General features: G+C 47.4%; 1 protein-coding gene across 1 annotated transcript; it reads right to left on the bottom strand.

The window, feature by feature from the left end:
* Window positions 1-206: 206 nt before the first annotated feature.
* On the bottom strand, window positions 207-18,096 carry C15H1orf100 (chromosome 15 C1orf100 homolog). Its single transcript, XM_028531445.2, has 4 exons — window positions 17,496-18,096; window positions 11,300-11,395; window positions 7,459-7,631; window positions 207-561 (listed from the first exon to the last, which is right to left on the bottom strand). The coding sequence occupies exons 1-4, from the start codon at window positions 17,606-17,608 to the stop codon at window positions 290-292; spliced, it is 654 nt and encodes a 217-aa protein (XP_028387246.2). The 5' UTR covers window positions 17,609-18,096; the 3' UTR covers window positions 207-289.
* Between the last annotated feature and the right edge of the window lie 2,734 nt (window positions 18,097-20,830).

The raw sequence follows: 20,830 nt of genomic DNA, 5'->3' as shown, positions 1-20,830 counted from the left end.
ATTTTTTGTTTTACTTGTTTTTGCACCAGTCGCCCTATAGTCCTGCGCCATATCCCAGTACCTGTGCCCAGAGCACCTCCAGAGTCTCTCTCCTTGGCCACATCCCTGGGTTGTTTTTCCCCCCTCTCAACAGCGATGCTGTTACCAAGCAGACAATCCTATCCTTACTGCTCCCACGTGTGACCGTTGGACTGACTGCCAGACGGTTTAGCAGCACCAGCAGTGACACTGGGGGTGGGGCTAAGAACAGGTCACAGGGCCTCCTATTGCTGGGTCTGAATCCCCTGCCCTAGGCTGGCCAACTTAATCTGCAAAGGATATGCAACGTATGTAAATATTTTAGGGTGGCGGCTGAATGGATGCACACTGAAATTAAAAGCAGTTCTGCCATCATTAGTTTAGTCCAAAAGTCACCTAAGGACGCCAGAGGTGCCCCAATGCCACGGCGAGTTTGAAAGTCCTCACTCCAGCGCCGTCCCTCTTCACGACAGTAGAACTCCGGCAGCGACTCCAGAAGCGGCTGTGGATTCTGCGAAACTGTGGCCAACTTCTGGTCCCAGTCTGGAATTTGAAACGAATGAATGATTTGTTTTACAATTACTCCTAAATTTTAACTCACTGACATTTCAACAACAGTTGTGTATGATAACAAAAAATGGGTGGCATTTAAGACTAAGGAATATGTTTTAAAGACAGGTAAAAAAGAACTTCATCAAAGGGTTACTTAGGTGGCTCGGTCTCTGATTCATTTTCTTTTAAAGATTTTATTTACTTTTAGAGGGGGGAAGAGAGGGAGAAAGAGAAATAATCAATGTGTGGTTGCCTCTCACATGGCCCCCATGGGGGACTTGTCCCACAACCCAGGCATATACCCTGACTGGGAATTGAACCAGTGACCCTTTGATTTGCAGCCCGCACTCAATCCACTGAGCTATGCCAGGCAGGGCTGATTCATTTTTATTGGATTAATGCAAAAATGTAAATAAAATAAATCACATAAATTCTAGACACCCCCCCAAAAACTCTTTAAGCCTTCCATTATAAATGAGCCAATTGTATTGTCTTAGTTTCAAACTGCAGTTGTTAACATCCTTGAATTCATACCCACTGGAGTTCTCTCATATAACCTCTTGTCTGTAGTCACTAACGGTTCTGCGTATCAAAACTTCAGGGCTCAAGGAGGGCTTGGGGGGAGCTTCGCGATCATTGCACCCACGTTTAATACACCCAAGACCAGAGTGTTTCAATGGCAGCATTGCAAAAGAATTTTACATGCACAGCACTGTGCACTGTATTGGATGTTTTGCTTACATTAACTCTGATGTTCTCTGTAACCCTGGGGGGCCCACGGACATCATCACCATCTTAAAGAGATGAATTCATCTGCCCAAATTTACAGGACTGGGAAGAAGAGGGGCCCACATTTGGACCCAGGACTATCAAGCCCCTCCATCCCTAATCTTTTCACAGTTCTATTCTCCTCCCATAGCACTTCAAATGCATTTAAAGAAACAAACATTTAATATTAAGAATGGATAACATGCCATTAACATTAACCCAGGGAGCACGACCAGAAATACCATCCCTGGAGGGTTTTTAAAATCTAAGTTAATTGCATGATCCTGTATGTTGTCAGTAACCACACAACTTCTCCAGGCTTGTTTCGGATTTAAATAGTGACTCTGACCAAGAGGATTCCAGAGGATTCCAGGGAAACATACTAAAGTAATTTTGAAGTTTGAGGAGTCCTACCCAACAGCCTCAGTGGTCTTTGTTGTAGGACTTACAATGGAGCTGAACCACACACATATTTGACCAGGTGAATTCCACCATAAAGGTTCTCAGAACTGAAGACATACTGGGGGGAGGGGGGGCAGTGTTCCTTGGGACGTTCCATGTGGTGAGTATTATGTACGCCCACAGACTGGGTGCTATCAGGCCTGAAACACATTCTAGAGTTGGGGGTTGAAAGAACATGATTTAAAAAAAAAATTCTTTACCATTTGACAAAGTGAAATGACCATTCATGGGGATTTGTGGTGGTGACTTCTTTGAAAGTCATTGAAAAATAAAAGGAATTAATTGAGAACCACAAAGTAAATTTAACCCACTTGCATGGAAGAATCCATGTATTTTAAAGATTTTAGTGATTTAGTGCCATTTAATGTTATCACTTTGAACAATTTAGGAGATTTTCAAGGATAACTTTGATTATATGTAATAATTACCTTATGCATTGATTTTAGAACTTAACCCAAGTATAAAATGCAATTCTGTTGTTTTAGGTTTTTTAAAAATATATTATGACACACTCATTCTTGGTGAAGAATAATAGCAAACAGTTTGAAGGCTTAGTAATCTAAGCTTCAGTAATTCTACATTATGCGAATATCTCAGTTCTATGAGGCAGATAACTATTTTTATTCTTTTTACAAGTGAGAAAGCCGAATGTCCAAGAGTGTAAGGGTCCCACTGCTACAAACGCATATACTTTATTTTGGAAGAAGGAGTTGTCTGGAGTATTTGGCACCAGGGTTAGTAACACAAGGGCAGCTTTGTATGAGGGGCATCTAGGGTGTAAGTTCCCAGAGAACCGTCTTCATGTCTTCTGCTGTGTCTCACACACAGTCAGGGCTTAATACATGCTTCCGAATCAATAAATGAGCCTCTAGGTGCTGGGAAGGAATTTTTCCTGAGCAAGAATTTCTAAAGCAATCTATATATATCTAAGAACTATGAATAGGTTATTATAGTGTATAGATTATAGATAATATCTGTAGATATTATAGATTATAACATATATTTAGGTTATATATGTGATATAGATGATAATCTATTTAATCTGCTCAATAATTCCCAAATAAGAACTGAACATAAAAGCAAGTCATTGATAATCTAGACATGCTTTGCCCTTAAACCTGACCACAAAGACTGGTTGAAAACTTACACCTTCACACACTTAGTATGAAAGGCCTTCCCCTAAAGATCCCAAGGAGTCAGCTTCTTGATTTAAGCCAACCTTCAATTCAGCCCCTGCCCTTCTCTCCATCCATGCCCCCAATTGGTAACGTTTTTCTGTTAAGTCTCCTGCGGACCCTGCTGTCACCCCCAGTTGCTGAACTTAGCTGCACATTGGAATTAATCTGGGGACCTCTAGAAATTGCTGATGCCGGCCCTACGCCCCACCTCCTGGCCCAGGGGAGGCTCACTGAGTTGACATTGGGTGTGTCCTGGGCATGTGGGTTTTTAAAAGCCACGTAGTGGAGGGTGGGGACCTTTAGCCTAACCACTGCCATCGTCGCCTGACTCAGCATTCGACCACGTCTCACCCCGCTCCCCTGTGCCTGCTTTTCTTCTCCACAGTTAGAGTGATCTTTTCAAAAGGCCTTTTTAATCCTGTCACCCCCACCCTCCTTAACACCTTTCAGCAGTTTTCCATGAGCCTCAGACTGGAGGCCAAACCTGAAAATGGCCTGCACAGACAGCCCTTGACCTTGCCAGCTCTGGCCACACCCTGCTCCGCCCTTGCTGATGCCCTGAGCCAGCACGCTCTTATTTATTTTTCAGTTCCTCAATCCTGTCACGCTTTGATCACAGGGCCTGTGCACCTGCTGGCTCTCTGGGAGACTTCCCCGCCCCCACCCTTGCCTAGGCTTCCTTGGGGAAACCCTCAGGCTCATCCCTGGTCCCAAAGCAACACATCGACTCCCCTTCCGAGCTTTTCCGGCAGGTGAGATTGTATTTCTGTCTGCGTGCCCCTGAAGCGCCCCAAACGGAGAGATTTCGTGTCTATTTTTGCTTCACTTTGTGTTGTCAAACACACACTTACACGCCTGTCAGCAGACTTTCATTATTTACAGAAGGACCACAGATGAAGGAATAAAAATGCACTTGACATCAAATCTAGCATTGAGTCCAGCTGCTGTCACCTCCAAAAATATGTCTGGAATCCATTCATTCCTTTGCATCTTCCCTGTGGGGCAGCCCCATCATCTCTTGTCTAAACGAGGAGGAGATGGCATCCTCAGTGGTGTGGTGCCCGCCCTCCCGTGCCTCTCCAAACGGAGCCTGAACTTGCAGCCGGAGGCATCTTGCTCAAGTGCAGATGATGTGTCATTTCTCTGCTCAAAGGCCCTCCCATGGATGTTAGAGTAGAGTCCAGCATCTTGCCCTCGTACCCTCACTGACCACCCACCAGGCCACCCTGACCTCCTTTCTCTTCCTACACAAGCCAAGCCCTTTCCAGCTGTCAGGCTTCCGCACTTAACTGTTCCCTTTGCCTTTGCGTGGTTCATTCTCCTTTTCCGGGGCTCAGCTAAAATCGTAAGGACGTTCTCCCGACTGCACTATTAGCAGTTACCTCCCTGTCCCAACCTGCGTGGCTCAGTCGGTTGGGTGTCAGCTCACAAAGTGAAAAGTCACCACTTCGATTTCCCTTGGGGACACCCGCCTGGGTTGCGGGCCAGGTCCTGTATGAGAGGTACTGTATGAGAGGGGCATGTGAGAGAGATCAGTGCTTCTCCCTCCCTTCCTCTCTCTAAAAATTAATAAATAAAATACATATACATTTTTAAAAAGTTTACCTCCCTAAGCCATGCTCATCGCCTTGCTTACTTCCCATACAGCACTACTACAATCTCTAATTTTTTAAGATTTTATTTATTTATTTTTTAGAGAGGGAAGGGAGGGAGAAAGAGAGAGAAAGAAACATCAATGTGCGGCTGGGGGCTGTGGCCTGCAACCTAGGCATGTGCCCTGACTGGGAATTGAACCTGCGACACTTTGGTTTGCAGCCCACGCTCAATCCACTGAGCTACGCCAGCCAGGACACAATCTCTAATTTTTAAAGAATGCTCTTGGTTCTGTTCAACATCTGCCACCAGAACGCCAGCTCCGGGACAGCGGGTGTCTTGTCTCTCCGGGTCCCTGTGCCTCCAGCTCCAGCCGGGTGTCCAGCTCCTCACGGGGGCTCTGGCAGTGGCCGAATGGTTGCCAGTTTCCAAGGCGGACCCCAGTGATTCTCAGCCCCGGAGTCCTGGCCCGGTGTGGTCGCCTCTCACGCTGCTTCCGGGCTGGCTGCGCGTGCCCCTTCCAGTCCAGGCACGTCCCGCTCTGCAGACCTGCCTTGTACTTCCCGCTTCCTCCTCCCACCTGGCCCAGTGCGGCCCCTGTCCTCACTGCGTGAGTGCCCCTGGCCCCCCGTCCCCCCACACCTCACCACTCTCATTCCCATCCTAGACTCTAGGTGCAGCGCCCCATCCTAGGTGTCTGTGTTTCTTCTCCACCAGGCACATCATATCCATCAAGGCCCAGCTCAGTCCCCACTGGCGCCTGCTGCTCTCGTGGCTGTTGTGTTGTAAGCCCTAGTGATCTCAGCCTTGAACTTTTGCTCCCCTGCTTGGTACTTAACCATTCTCTGATGAGCCCGTTGTTGCCACATCTTCCTAATTAGATCACCAGCTCCCTGGGGCCAAGGTCGTAGCCTGGACTTCCTTCTTCCTCCTCCCGTGACACCTGGCCCCACGCCAGGGACGTAGTAGATGGTAAATATTTAACTGTTTTGCTAACCATTCACCTGGTTCTACAGGTTTGGAAGGGAGTAGAAATTGTCTTCTATAATAAGCGAGGGGGAAAACCTTCTGTGTCTGTCTCTCTGACAAGATTTCCTCCTAGCAGAGGAACTGTCAGAACGGTCCTGTTTCCTGTTGCTTTGGAAACCAGAGGCGCACCTAGAGTCTCCCACGTCCAGGAACGGATTTCATACTGGGTCAGAGTTGAAAGGACAAACCGCCCAGCCCATTCTGTGGGGACAGGAGCTCTCCATGGACCCGTCCCATTCCCCTCTCCTTTCCACCTGCTCCTCAGCCCTGGACAGCTTCTCTTCTCCCGAGCCTCACGCACCCTCCCTCCGTCACCTACACCCACCCCCACCCCACCCTGGCTTCCTAGAATGGCACCCTCCTGAGGCCTCCTGTAGGACCCCAACCGCCACCTCCCTGCACTCCCGGCACACCCTCCCCTAAACTGTTGACTCAAAGCCCCCACCCCCCCACCCCGCCCCGCTCCTCCCTCCCTGCCCGAGCTCCAACCTTCTTCCCCTCCCAGAACCAGCTTTGCCCTCTTATCCCACACTCTGCCTGGCAATCTCTGGCCCCCAGTGCAGCTTTGTCTATGCCACCCCCATCCCTGGCTCAGTTCCCCCGAGATCTGCCTGGTCCTGCTCAGTTCTCCCGCTTCCTAACGGCGGTTGTTTGCTGTCCCTTGGGGACCTGAGTCCCAGCCCCGTGCAGCCATTCATCAGGGCTGAGCTCTTTTCTCGGGGGGAAAAAGAAGGAAGAGAAGCGCCTTCCCAACTTCCCCTTCCTTCTAGAACTTTTCTTACTTTTTTTTAAGTGAATAGAAAGTGACTCACTTTAAAGAAATCTACTAACCAAATAGTAGTGCACATGACACTCAGTTGTGACAGAGGCCGTTTCATTTCAAGGTCAGGTGTGGAGCTTGGCCTATGTCTGAATTCTGGGTCTGAAATGTTCCAGGTCTGCATCTGGTTTCTCCTGCCTACTGCAGCTAATTTGGGGCTAGTTCATTAACGGTCTGAAACCTGGGGTCCCCCACTGGAAAATGGGGTAAGTATGCACCTCAGAGAGCTGTAATGAGGGCAAAATATGTACCTGCCTCAGGGTGAGAGACCCAGAAATGACGGGGTTCATTCATTCATTCATTCATTCAGAAAGTCTGTCAATGAACTGATTTATTCCCTTCATCACAATCCAGAGCACTGTGAATACAGGAGATATGTCACTTGGTGCCTGTGTGTACCCCGGGGTTGTGTCCGTGGGGGGGGGGCCTGGCCCCTTAGCCCTCTCGCACATTCTGCCGCATAGAGAACTACTACACAGGGACTTTAGAATTTTTTAAAGATGTGGCCAAATGTCAAAGAATACTCATAAAGCCATTTAAAGTAGGAGAATGAGGAAATCAAGTTTCCTCAACACTATGGGAGGAGTGAGCAGACCAGGGCCTGTTTCTTGTCAAAGACATGTATGAATTTTTATTCTTGAAGTCGGCCCAGGGAGCTAGGAGAGGAGGAAGCAGCCCTTGGGACCATCCTCTAAATCAGGGCTGTCAAACTCATTTTCACCGGGGGCCACATCAGCCTCATGGCTGCCTTCAAAGGGCCCAATGTAATTTCAACTTCTTAAGAGTTAAAAGGGTAGTTACATACTTCTAGTCCTAAGTTATTTGGGCCCTTTGAAGGCAACCAGGAAGCTGATGTGGCCCCCAGTGAAAATGAGTTTGACACCCCTGCTCTAAATTCTTCCTGCACCTGGACACATGCATACCCCTCCCCCGAACTTGACCGGTACCAGACACACTGAGACAGCCATCCCGGGGCAGTACCTTCTCTGTGACCCAGGCAAGGCTGATCTCAAAGAGTAAGAGCGTGCCCTGACTTACCAATGTTGTAAAATGGCAGACAATAGTCTCTTTGGTACGTGCTTTTTTTATACCATGATTCTGCAGGCTCTGAATATCTTCGAAAACAAATATATTGAATGAGGGTCTGCTGGTCTAGCTGAGGCTGACATTGATCTTCTGTCTCGGGTGGGATTGCCCAGTCTGTGAAAGGTCTAAGTGAAAACAGAAACAGCTTGCTGAACACCCCGCTGAAGCAAAGCATTCCATTTTCTCATCAGCTGAGATCCATTCCCCAGAAGCAGCCAGGAGGCTACCGAGATAGTGTCGGCAAGACTCCCAGATGCAAGGCCACCCTGACCAGGTTGTCACTTGGTGGCTCGGGGATTGCAGTGCCCGTTCCTCCTGTGCGGCCCTCCCCTCTCCCAGCCACAGGGCACAGAAGACCACCTGCTTCAGACCTCCCCCGGGTCTGCTTCCTATAGCCCCAGTCCTCCCGATGCCCTTCCCTATTGAAATTTTTCTATGGTGTTTGGTTCCTCAAGGAACCAATGCTTTCTTTGGGCCAGACTAACCACTATCGGGCATACTGGGGTTTGATGAATGAGGAATCCCTTGGAACCTTCCTGTACTTCCTGGGGAGGGGAAAGGAAAGAAGAACTGAGATGTGACGTGAAATATCCCCCACACGGTGATGGGCGTTAACACCTTCCGAACGTGTGTGGGTTTTGTCCCAGCAACTCCAGAAATCAGGGGTGTCAACAGAGACATCTCTAACAATGCTCATCAAATATTTCCATGGCAATAAAAAGAGTGGAAACAACCTTCATGTGAAAAAAAACCCCAAATTGTTTAGAAAATGATACATATACAGGAATACTGTGCCAACGTTAAAAGTGATGCTATAGAAATGCATATACATCTTCTTTATTCACTCATCTGTCAATGGATATATGTATATGTATATATACATATATACACATATACACACGTATACATGAAATACTATTACTATATATACTATATACTATTACTATATATAGCAATATACTATTACTATATACACTATATACTATTACTATATACAGTATAGTAATAGTATATTACTATTACTATGTATATATGTATATACTATTACTATGTATATACTATAGTATATATACTATATACACACATATACATATGTATATGTATATATACATATATACACATATATACACATTTTCTTCTTTTCAGCCATAAAAAGAAGAAAATCCTGCCATTTGTGAGCACATGGATGGACTTTGAGGGCATTATGCTGAGTGAAACAGACAAAGACAGATACTGTACGATTGCCCTTATACGTGGAATTGAAAAAAACTGAACTCATAGTTCAGAACAGAGAGTAGAATGGTAGTCTCCAGAGGTGGCACTGGGGGTGAAGAAGCTGCTAAGAGGGTAGATGTTAAAACTTCTGATGACAAGAAAGAGAAAGTTTGTAACTATATGAGGCAATGAATATTGACTAAACTCATTATGGTACATCTATCAAATCACTGTCACGTACCTTAAACTAATGTGCTATAACATGTCAACTATATCTCAACACAACTGGAAAAAAGGGGGTTTCAAAATTCTATCCCTTCCTACTTTGTGTAGATCTGGAAGATTCTGCATGATTATCTATCTCCAGGTGATGACATTGTGAGTATTTTTCAACTTTTTGGTAATAAATGTTTTCCAAATATTTTAATAAATGTGCATTTTTAAACTATAAAACACAGGGTGAGTTGCTATAGGTGTCAAAATATTCAATATTAGGCGAGCTTTAAAAGGAACGTTAAAAGCCGATCCTTTGGTAGTAAGACGTAGTCCCTGTGACCGATCACACTGAAATGAGGTGACCGACACTGCTTAGTCACACCGCACTGTGTTCACACCCTCGGGCACACACTCGATGGTAAGGAGCCTTCTTTGAAGAGAGTGTGTTAGCAGAAACAGTAGCCTGACTAAAGTACAGAAGGAGCAGGAGCATGATCTGACCATAGGTGTGCCGTCAGGACAGGGCACAGGTATGCCGGGCGGCGCAGGGGTGCTCTGCGGTGAGGAGACACGGGGAAGCACCAGGAATTCCCACCCGCCCCTTCTGCTCTATCTTATTTCATGCTCGATGGGTACTTGTCCTGGCGGGGGGCATGTTTAAACGGTGGGCAGCGACACAGCTTTCCCCACAAAAGCGTGCCTCCCACTGTCAGTCCCAACGGGAGCCGCCTGATGGACGTGCCCAGAGGGCCCCGTGAGTTCGGGTTCTGCGTGACTATCAGTCTAGTCACTTCTGTGCTGGCCTCTTGTCTCCGAGCCAGAGCCTGCTGGGCTGCCTTAGCCTTGGGTGTTTCTGTGGAACCTGAATATTCTCCATCAGTGTCCTTCTGAAGATGACACGTTCCCTCAAAGGAGGGACTCTAATCCTGAAGATACTATTGGGTAGAAGAGCATGTCTGGAGAGGGTGAGCCAGGACGGACCTACCAAGTTAGGCTCTGCCTACAAAAACTGAAGTCAGGATTGGTCCAAAGAGCTGCATGATATTCTGTCTTCTGAATTTAAAGACAAAAATATTTTTGGCTTTGCTTTTCCTTGTTACTCTTAAACTAGAAGCTTTAATAAAGTCATCGATTGCCGCCTGCACTCAGTTTTCCCTTACGGCTAATCTCGGGCAGGCACGAGTCTGGCTAGAATCAAGTAGCAGATCAAGGTTCCCTCTGCCTGGGCCATCCTGCGTGGGAGGGCTGATGTTTGGGTGCAAGGCGATGGAGTTGGGGCAGTTGCTGGAGTCCACAGGACACATGTGGACAGTGCCCCGTGGAGCTGGACTGGCCATGGGGCCTGTTCCCTCCTTTCTCACCTGCCCTCTGGCAGAGGACATAAACCTAACCAGAGTTTAATGTACGTGCATAGTGTTTGAGCTGAAACAAAGGGCTTTGAACTGGGGGTCAGAAAATGCGGAAAGATTCCAGTCTCTGCTTTTACACCGACGAACAGGACCTCAGGCAAGACTTGCCACTCCCCTGCGCTGCATCTTACTCATCTAGTTGGATTGGAACGACCTTTAGGGCTACTTCCGATTGGACCGTCTATCCAGTTTAGACTCTACACTGCTTTATAGACGCCGTGGCTCCCTTGGCTGTGCATGGAGGATAATAAGGAGCTGACTATATCGAAGGCGATTAAGAGAAAAAGAGAAATTTGTGAAATATACCAGAGGAACTCAAAATAATAGCAACCATATTTTGAGTGCCTATTGTGCTCTGGAATTACATAGCAATTATTTTGTTCATAACAAGTAAGAACACCAAGACTCAGAGAAGGAATGAAAATTGCCCAAGATCCAACATTCCATAAGTTACTCAAATTGCCTCTTTTAACTACTGTGGTTCCCAGTCTCTGCAAACCAGAATACAACCTCAAAGTACCTTTGTTGTTGCTAAAATTATATCCATTGAGGCAGAAACCATTAGGCCAAGTTTGTGACTTTACTGAGAAGGAAACTGAGACTCAGGAAGGTTCACTATCGGACTAAGTGGAAACTCTAAACTCATGGTGTTTAAATTTCTTAGATAATTTAATAAAATTATAGTTATTGCTGATTGTAAGAATAATATACGTTTATTAGATAAAATGTGGAAAATAAACCAAAAAACACAAATACCAATAGTCTCACCACTCACAAATAACTGTTGTTAACAGTTTGGTATATTACCTTCCAAACTGTTTGTATCCATTAAATAATAATAATTACTATTGCTCTCACTTTTATTATTAGAAAATGTGATTCCCATTTAAAAGAATTTATCATTCTACCTTTAGCGTAATTTTCAAAAGTTAAGGTGTAGAGAAGTGTCTCACCTGGGAGATGTCGTTACGCTGTAGTCCCAATGGACTCTTGCCAGCTGCCCGGGGAGGCAGCCCCGCACGTCCTTCCCTTGACGAGCCACGAATACGCTGGCGGAGGAAGTGAGGGGCGGGGAGAAGCAGTGATCACAATTAGTTCCGTGCAGAGGAGCGCCGGCTGCGGTGTCACGGAAAGAGATGTTCCGTCTTTGTCCCCATCTCCCGGCCTCGGGCTCCTTGGACTTTTCTTTCTCACTTTTAACTGATTATTCTTTATTTCAAGGTGTACTTTATTTATTTCAATGACAGTGGATATTAAATATGATATTACTTTCAGGTGTATACATAGTGATTGGACATTTATATAACTTAGGAAATGACCCCCCCCCCCCCATAAGTCGGGTGCCACCTGGCACCGCACAAACTCATTGCAATATTGTTGACTGTATTCCCTGTGCTGTATACTCTTGGGCTTTCTTGATAAGAGGGTCTTTTGTACCCATTTTTCAACAATCACAAGGAAATGTTTGACGTGACAGATACTGAGTTCAAAAGCAGGAAAAAAAATTAGGTGATGATATTTAAAACCAATGAGGCAAATGTCAATAATTGTTGAAAAGTGGGAATTGAAAAAAGGGTGTTTCTTATGCTATTTTTCCTGCTTTGGATATTTTTACAAACTTTCACAAGTTTTTTTTTTTTTAAACAAACTGATACTTAAGTATATAGGGGCTAAAAATGAAGAAACACTGGGGTGGTCTCGTAAGCCTGGGAGGGCTGGGTGGGGAGGGAGGTTTGAAGCACAAACAGGGATGATTGAGGCGGAGAAGTGCTTCCGGGGCCCGAAGGGGGGCCCGTGTGGGTGCGGCTGTCATGCACCCGTGTGGAGGGGGACGAGGCTGGGGGTAGTGGTACCCAGACCTCATGTTGGAAATACATCTCATTTTAGGATGCATTACTTTTCCTTTTAGATTATCGTTGAGCATTCTATGGACACTTAAAAATTATGTGTAGTTCGATTCTGTTATTTACAGATTTTATTTATAAGAGTGGCAGGGACATTACCAAACTATTTGTTATTTTTTTGTTTTTAAAGGAATGTTGCATCTGAAAGGTTGAGAACCACCAATGTAGGTGATAGGGAATCTTAGGAAGGTACTTTTAAAGATTCACGAAATAATACAATTTTTATTTTAGATCTTTGTTGGTGGTGGAAAACGTTTGAGGGCAATCTGACTCAAAGTGGAAAGACTGGTTAGGAGGCGATTGGAGCGATTTAGGGGGGGACACGGCAAAGCTCTGAGCTCTGTGTTGGAAAGGTGGGCGGAGGGGAGAGGACTGAGCGGGGATACACTGGGAGAGAGGACTGAGGGCGAGGACGGGGGAGTCGTAGGCTGCAGGTGTGGGAAGAACGCTGCCACCCACAGGAGAGGGGGCACAGGACGATGACCACTGTGGTCTTTTGGGACCTTCCACAGATTTGGAGCCCCTGGTAGGTACCATAAGAATTCAAGGACCCCTGGCTGGCGTAGCTCAGTGGATTGAGCTTGGGCTGCGAACCAAAGCATCGCAGGTTCGATTCCCAGTCAGGGCACATGCCTGCGTTGCAGACCACGGCCCCCAGCACCCGCACATTGATGTCTCTCTCTCTCTTTCTCCCTCCCTTCCCTCTCTAAAAATAAGTAAATAAAATCTTTTTAAAAAATTCAAGGAAGAGAGTCAGTGGGAAGTAGAGTATAGTTTTGGATGAAGTAGCAAGCCAGTACGTGCTGGGTGATAAATGGAAACTTAAACAAACAAACCACGCCTCCAGTCCACACTTCCTGTATTGAATGCATGTGACCTGCTCTGTGCTCCCTCCTAAGTTCTGACTGACTCAGAAGCTGTTCTAGTCCTTGACTTGCTCATTATGGGTTGAAATTGTGATCTGAATAAAGACCATTGGATGGAGAAGAGGGTCCGGTGTGTAGGGTTTGGGCTGATAAATAGGATGGGGCAGAGATGCCAGGTGAGGGCAATTTCAGAAGTCAGGACTTGCACAGAGCCACGATCAGAATGGAACTGGAGAGCATCATGCTGAGTGAAACAAGCCAGGCAGCAAAAGACAAATACCATATGATCTCACTTTTAACAGGAACCTAAACAACAAAACAAACAAACAAACAAAATATAACCAAAGACACTGAAATAGAGGGCAGGCTGACAGTGACCAGAGGGGAGGGAATTTCAGGGGGAAAGGGGAAGGGTTTACAGGAATAAGTATAAAGGGCACATGGACAAAAACTCGGGGGGTGGGGCATAGAAATGGGAGGGAGGTGAGGAGGGATGGGTGGGTGGGCTGGGATGGGAGTAAAAGACAGAAAACTGTACTTGAACAACAATTAAAATAAAAAATTATAAAAAAAAAGAGTGGAGAATGTGGGGACCAGTGAAGGCCTGGCCGTCTACAGCCTGAAAGGCTAGTGCTGTGAGCAGGGCGAGTCTGTGTGTGTACACACGCAGCACCTCAGGGAGCTCAGAGTTTCAGAGAAACCACAGGCTGTCTGGGCCTGTCTGGTGGTTGGGATAACACTACTGAGCCCTGGGCAGTAAACAACAGCAGGGGGTTAAGTCACAAGAGGAGAGAGGAACTGGCACAGTCACAGGGAACAAATGACATTCCTGAATGCGCTTGAGTGGGACACCTAGCTTTCTCAGGCGCCCTTCCAGCTTCTGAAGCCCTGCCGTGGACACGGTTACCCCAGGGCCACGTCACAGTTCATTAGACCCCAACGGGTGTTTCCAGAACGATGCTGGCCTCTCATGGTCGCTAGGCAGTCTGTGGCAGGCTGCGTTTGGACCGTGCGCTCTGCAGTAGGGTGCACACAACAAACGCCGGCTGAATACAGGTGGTAACCTGGGCGCTGCTCCTCGGGCGCAGTCTGCGCGAGCTGTTCTGAGCGTGGGCGAGCCTTTCACCAGCGCCAGGTAACACACCCACCATCAGTCCCTTGGGAGGGTCTCTTGGCAGGCGTTGGCCCAGGAGCAGAGAGTGGGGCATGTTTCAGCAGGTGAAGGGCTGGTTGGAGAAGCAGGTTTGGGGGATGAAGCATGGCACCCTTCTTCGTCTCCAAACCCTTGAGTAGACTTTCCAGCCTCTCTGATGTGGCCTTCACCTCCAATGGGAGAAAGCTTCCAAAGGAGAGGTTTTTGAGAGAGAATTTTTACCTTCTAAGGGGCAAGGCCGAGCCTCTCCCAAGTCAGGGCGGGTGTGGGCCAAACAGTGAAGGGCTGGAAAATCATGTGCCGGCTCCCCCCACACCTGGCCCAGGAGCTCTGCCTGGGACTGCGCTCCATCGAAGGACTGGAGCTTCCTGGCTTTCAGGATTCTTGAATCGGGGGTGGGGGGAGGTAGAAGAGGGCCCAGGGGGCGATAAATATGAGGGAAGGAGACATGTCCTGGGGTGGCGAACATACAGTATACAGATGGTGGATTACAGAATTGTACACCTGAGACCTATGTAATTTCATTAACCGATGCCACCCCAATACATGCAGTGAGGAAGACAGGAGAAGGTTCTTGAATCAGCTGTGGAAAGGCTTTTCCTGGGACGGGAGCAGGAGTCCACCTGTGTCTGACTTCACCGTATGCTGTTTACCCGTCCTGGGCTGCCTGGCTCTGGGCGGGGAAGTGTCCGGTTCAGACCAGAGCAAACCTGTCCCCTGGGAGCGGCCTGTCACCGGAGCAGGGTCTGGGCTCAGCCGCAGACAAAATTCAGTGCACCAGGGGTGGTCCGGGGTGCTTGGCCCTCAACAGCCCAAGGCAGCTGTGTCATTGAGCCTACACAACGCAATTCTTATTATGAAAATTTGAATACGGTTTTTAGATGAAATTCTGTGCGGTCACTACTACCTGTGAACCGTTTAATAATTCATTTTATTAGGTGCCCCTGCTGGTGTGTAATTCAGTTTTCCCTAGTTATTATTGGCCCCAGGCTTGGGCAGGTAAGGCAGGATTGGATAAATGCCTGTGCAAGTGATTGCAGGAGGGCGGGTCTTCTCCAGGGGCTGTCAATCACCAGGAAACCAAGCCACAAATAAATGACAGAATGATTTTTTTTCTCATTGATTCAATCATTTTCAGTTTTTTCAAGAACTGTGCATCGGGCCCACCACGTGGGATAGCCAGCTGGGCAGAGGTTATATGATGGTGGGGTGTGGAGAGAGACAAGCCCACCCTAGGGAGTGAACCCAGAGGTGTAGCAAAGTTCAGGGATCAGGAGCACAGAGGTGGGAGCGAGGCCGATGGGTTCAAATCCTACCTCCGCCCATTGCTTACTTGCTGTGGATGTTGGGTTGTCACTTAACCACTCTGTGCCTCAGTTGTCCCTCCTCATCTGTACGTCCCAGTGGTTGGGAAGATTAAATAAGTTAATGGCCCTTAGCACCGTGCTTGCCACAGAATGAGAGCTGCATGAGTGTTAACTATTATTCCAGTGGGTGAGACCAACAACAAATAAAATAAGGTGTGAGAATGGCCACAGCGTCCTGTTTTCAAAAACGGGGTGAGATGGAGAATAACAGAGGTGGAGAGGTGGGCAGGCGAAGACCTTCCCTAGGCGGGGGGGTTGGGGAGGTGGGGGGAGTCGAGAAGAGCTGTCTGAGCAACTGACAGTGAGCTAAGCCCTGCTGGGTGATATGGGGCTGGTTAAGACAAGGCAGGCCAAGGAGGGGGCGGGGAAGTCATCCAGGGAGAGGGAACCTGTCCAAAAGCCCTGAGCTACGAAAGCATGTGGCCTATTGAAAGAATGGAAGAAAGACAATGGGGTTTTGTAGAGCGGCAGGGTCAGCCCGTGGGAGGCTTTGTAGGTCCTGGCAACGAGTTTGGATTTAATGCAAAATGCCATGACTGCAGGGCTTTATGCAAGGGGAGTGGCTTTGGCCCGATTTGTATTTCACAAAGCTCATTCCAGAGAATGGATTGCAGGAGGACAGGCATGGTGGCTGGTGTAGGTCAGCATGGTGGTCTGGACAGTGGAGATGGCAGAAATCATTCCCATGAGAGACCTGTGCTGGAGGCAGGAACTTGCTGATGATCGGACCCACTATTGTGGCCAAGGCAGAAAGTAGATAAAACCCCACTCCAGAGTGAGTACTGAAGGCGGGGTGCACCCAGTCTGTCTCAGAGAGTGTACCTCCCTGTGGGGCCCTGACAAAAGAACATAGAGAACCGAATCCAGCCCAGCTCTGGGCCTGTCACACACGTCCCACCGATATTCCCAGGCTCCCCACCGGCTGGCTCTGGCAGGGCCCAGGGGCCGACCTGGTTCCACTGGGCTCTAGGCAGCAGCCACAAAGGGAAGTTTGTTTCTGGTTTCCCCAGGAGATGAGGCCACAGTTAAGTATGCCCAACTGCGGACAAAACAGACCTCAAACACGCGTAGAACAAACAGGTGTGGGAGATGGAAATCAGGAGACACTGGAACCCACCTGCTTCCTCCTCTCGGGGTCTCAGGGAGGGAAAGGGGACCCTTAAGAATATCTACGAACCAAGCATCCTTCCCTGATCCCTCTGCCTTCTTCGGTGATTTCTGGAAGCAGAAGAACTTATCTTTGTTGACTAAATGTTGTTCAAGTTAACTAAATACTAGAATAAACACAGCGCTTGCTCAAACCCACAAAGGGACTGCAGGAGGCTGACCCCAAAGTCACTTGTTATGTGCCCCTGATTTGTAGCTTGTGAATCTCTGCAGAACCCAGAGCCAGTGGTGGGGGGTGGGGGTGGGGTTAGGATTTCCAGATGGTTATACAATCTCTCCCAGCAAGATGAACTTAGGCCGATACAACATGCCTGGGACTTGTTATTCCTAGGCCATGGGTGAACTTGGAGGGAGAGTGAAACTCGTCCCTAGTTTCCATGTGCTCAGTTACCTCCCACATGGCAAAAGCATAGGAGCCATTTGTGTGTTTCTAAGCAGGGGAAAGCGTCCTTCATTCTTCTTGCTAAAGTCTTTCCCAAGCAAAACCTATGTCCTTCAATCTTTTGGGAATTTGGAGCTGCTTTTTTGCTTGGATTCTGCCTTGAGTGTGGGATTTTTCTTTTTCTTTTTAACTACTAAACCCGAAAAAACATCACTAGAATCCTCTGGCAGCCGCCGCCTGTCACTCACAGAGCGGCAGAGGGAGCAATTCCAATTTCTCAGGTGCCTGTCTGTGTCTGGAAGAACATTACCTCGGTGGGATCGCAGGGCGGTGGTCAAGAAATTTTCGTAGCTTGATGGCAGACATGATGAATGAGATTCTGGGGGGAAAAAGGGAAGGTTCACATGGCAAGTGTATGCACATTCCCCGGTGTGAGCTATCTAGTACTACAAAGACCTTGAAAGTAGAGGACTATCTATCCATAGCTTCTGCTAGACTATTTAGGGGAAGAAATAGACTAGCAAAGGAGCAAAAAGAAATTGCAAGCATAAGCCAATGCATACAGATATGCTGTTCTTTAAAAATAAAAAAACCTGCTGTGCCAGTTGGGCCCTTAGCCCTCATTCTCACGCTTGTTAGGGTGCCTTCCTGTTGCACTGGCTTTCAGGCTGAGTACTACAGTTCCCAGACTCCCTTGCAGCTAGAGTTCTGATATGAATTAGATTCCTCTGATCAGATATACGTGAGTGAGATGTGAAAGGTGGGAATGGGATCGAGGCCATTTCTTGCTGTTTTGACTTTTTTCTACTGGCAAGCGAGGGTGTGAAGGTATGGCGTGTGTGTTTGTGCAGTGAAACTCCATTGCCTAATCTCCAGCTTTGGGGGCATCAGGAAACAATTGCCCTGAAGGCAGCAACGTGAGTGTGGAGAGGTGGCCACAGTGGCAGTGGCGGCGGCTTTGGCAGTAGGTTCTTGAACTCAGTTGTTCTGGAAGCAGCTTCCTGATTAGGGCATAAGTAGCTACTTCCATGATGGGTCAGTTTGTGGAGATGTTCTAGAACCTTCTTGGAGGCCTTCCCCAGAGCCTGCCCCTCCAGTCCTCCCAATGATTTTGTGAGTATCTCATTATCTATATTAAACCCCTTCTGTTTCCTAGAGTGACCCTGAACTTAAATGTATATATTTTTTCTGGTACAAATTTTCATATTGCATATGATTATCTTGCCACAGAAAACCACTACCTCTGAATATTTGCCTAAAAGAGCCAATGACAGGGAGGGAAACTGAGTGCTGGGGGACAAAAGAGGGAGAAAACCCTACTCTTCACTTATGTACAGTTTACTTCTGTGCTCCTTACGGATGTTGTAGTACGTGTATGTATTATATACACACAGTTATACACAGCTTAGTGACAGGGACATGTTCTGAGAAACGTGTGGTGAGGTGATTTTGTTGTGCAAACGTCATAGAGTGAACTTACACAGACCTGGGTGGCACAGCCCCATGCTGCAATGTGTGAACCAGACTTTTCCACAACAGGCAATGTGGTGGGTTTGTTCACATCAGCGTCATCGCAAGTGTGGGACGGTGCGCTGTACCACAATGTTATGGTGGCTGCAGCATCACGAAGTGTTAGGAATTTTTCAGCTCCGTTATAATCTTGTGGGACCACCATCATGTCCATTGGCCATCACTTACCGAAACGCCATTGTGTGGTGCATGACTGGACAAAGACAGCTGAGTCTCTGATCTACGTGTGTGTGGCAAACAGGAAAACACTGCACTGAGACCTGTGTGACCTGTGGCTGCGTGTTTGTGTCCCCTCTGAAACTCATACGTTGAAACCTGAACCCCAGTGTGATGAACGGTATTAGGAGGTGGGGCCTTTGAGAGACAATTAGGTCGTGAGGATGGAGCCCTCGTGAAAGGGATTAGTGCCCTTAGGAAGGAGACCCAAGGGAGATCCCTGACCCTATTTCCACCACGTGAGGACACAACAAGGAGTTAGCAGCCTGCAACCCAGAGGATGGTCCTTGCCAGAACCCGGCCACCCCAGCACTCTGAGCCTGGGCATCCATCCTCCAGAACAATGAGAAATAAACATCCGTGGTTTATAAACCACCAGTCTGTGATGGCTTGTCATAACTGCCCAAACAAACTATGGCCCCTGCTCCGTGTGCTGACGACCACCGTGTCTGTCTGGAGGATTAAGTGTGGCAATAATGTACGAGTGAGTGTTTGAACCTAAAGAACACCTTTGAGAACAGGAGTTCTGCGTGTGAGCATGTATTATGCATTAGGTGACATGTATCAATGCACATTGGCCTCTCAGAAATCTTGCAAACTATTACCATTCTTTTGCCATCAGGAAGCACTGAGAAGCAAAGTAACTTGTACAAAGTCACTGGGGAACCAGCATTGAAACCATTTGGCTCCAGAAACATTTATCTTAACTGCTACTGTTCTATTGAAAGTATTGAAAGAACCACAGAGCACCTGGGCCATCAGCCAAAGTAAAACTGGGGTGACCCGAAAAAGCAGCGAGCAGGGAGAAGAGAGGACCGGACTGAAGTGTCGGATGCGTCCCTCTCTCCCTTTTTATCGTCAAAAACGGACTCATTGCCCACAGGCCACTTAGCTGCTTTATGTCACCTCTAAGTTTTTCAAGCAGCTGGAAGCATGTGTCAAACAAGATTGCATTAACACGGCATTGTTTGGCAATCCTGTAGAACCTGTTCATTATATAACGTGTTTTTGCCCTTAGCGCTGGTAGGATTATAAACAAAAAGAAAGGGAGGAAGAACCAAAGAGAAGACCTGAGTGAACACGATGCAGCTCTGTTGCCGACAGGCAGGAGAGAAGAATGCAAGATGCTCAGGACACGTGTGCTCCCGACGGGGACAGCAGCAAGCGTCACTTTGCTTGATGGAGTGGCTGCTCAGAGCCCAGAAACTCTGAGTCAGCGCTGCAGCCCCGGCTCGCCGTGCGTGAGCCGCGCCACAGAAACATTTTTGGAGGAACTCGTAACAGACCACAGAGTCTAAGCCGAAGCTTCCAGAAGAATCAGAAGACTGTCTGGGAGTGGTCACAGACCCATCCTTGGGCGTATTTACAGAATTCCTCGAATACCAAGTCTCGTTTTCTGTGATTGTTACCGCCTCTTGAGCACTTAAGAAAATGTCGTTTACAATAAGATCTGTCTGTGCATTTTATTTAAGTCGGTCTGAGAAAATAGATTTATAAGCATCACCAAGAGCCAGCTTTTATCAACCTAAGTCACCCCAGTATATTTAATTTAAAAAGAAAAAAGATAGATTCACACACCAGTTCTGAATGCAAAAACTATGAATGCACGTTAGACCAGCCATTGTCTCTGTACCCACCGCCAACCCACACAGCCTCTGTTCTCTGCGCCACGAGCGGCAAAACTTTCATCTCCTTGGAAATGTATAATTTGTGTTAGTTGCCTTAAGAGAAAATTCTTCCTCAGATGTGTCCCAAGTAAAGTTCTCCTGGAGCAAATGTGAGTTCTCTGTATCCTTATCCTACCTGTCATTCAATGTGCAGTTACACTAGGAAATCGTAAATACTTTCCTTTAAAAATAAAAACAAAAACAAAAACAACCCCCCCCCCTGAAAATGTAA

The sequence above is a fragment of the Phyllostomus discolor genome, chromosome 15, assembly GCF_004126475.2.
Source record: "Phyllostomus discolor isolate MPI-MPIP mPhyDis1 chromosome 15, mPhyDis1.pri.v3, whole genome shotgun sequence".
NCBI classification, from domain to species: domain Eukaryota; kingdom Metazoa; phylum Chordata; class Mammalia; order Chiroptera; family Phyllostomidae; genus Phyllostomus; species Phyllostomus discolor.
This window is presented reverse-complemented; position numbering and strand designations above follow the sequence as displayed.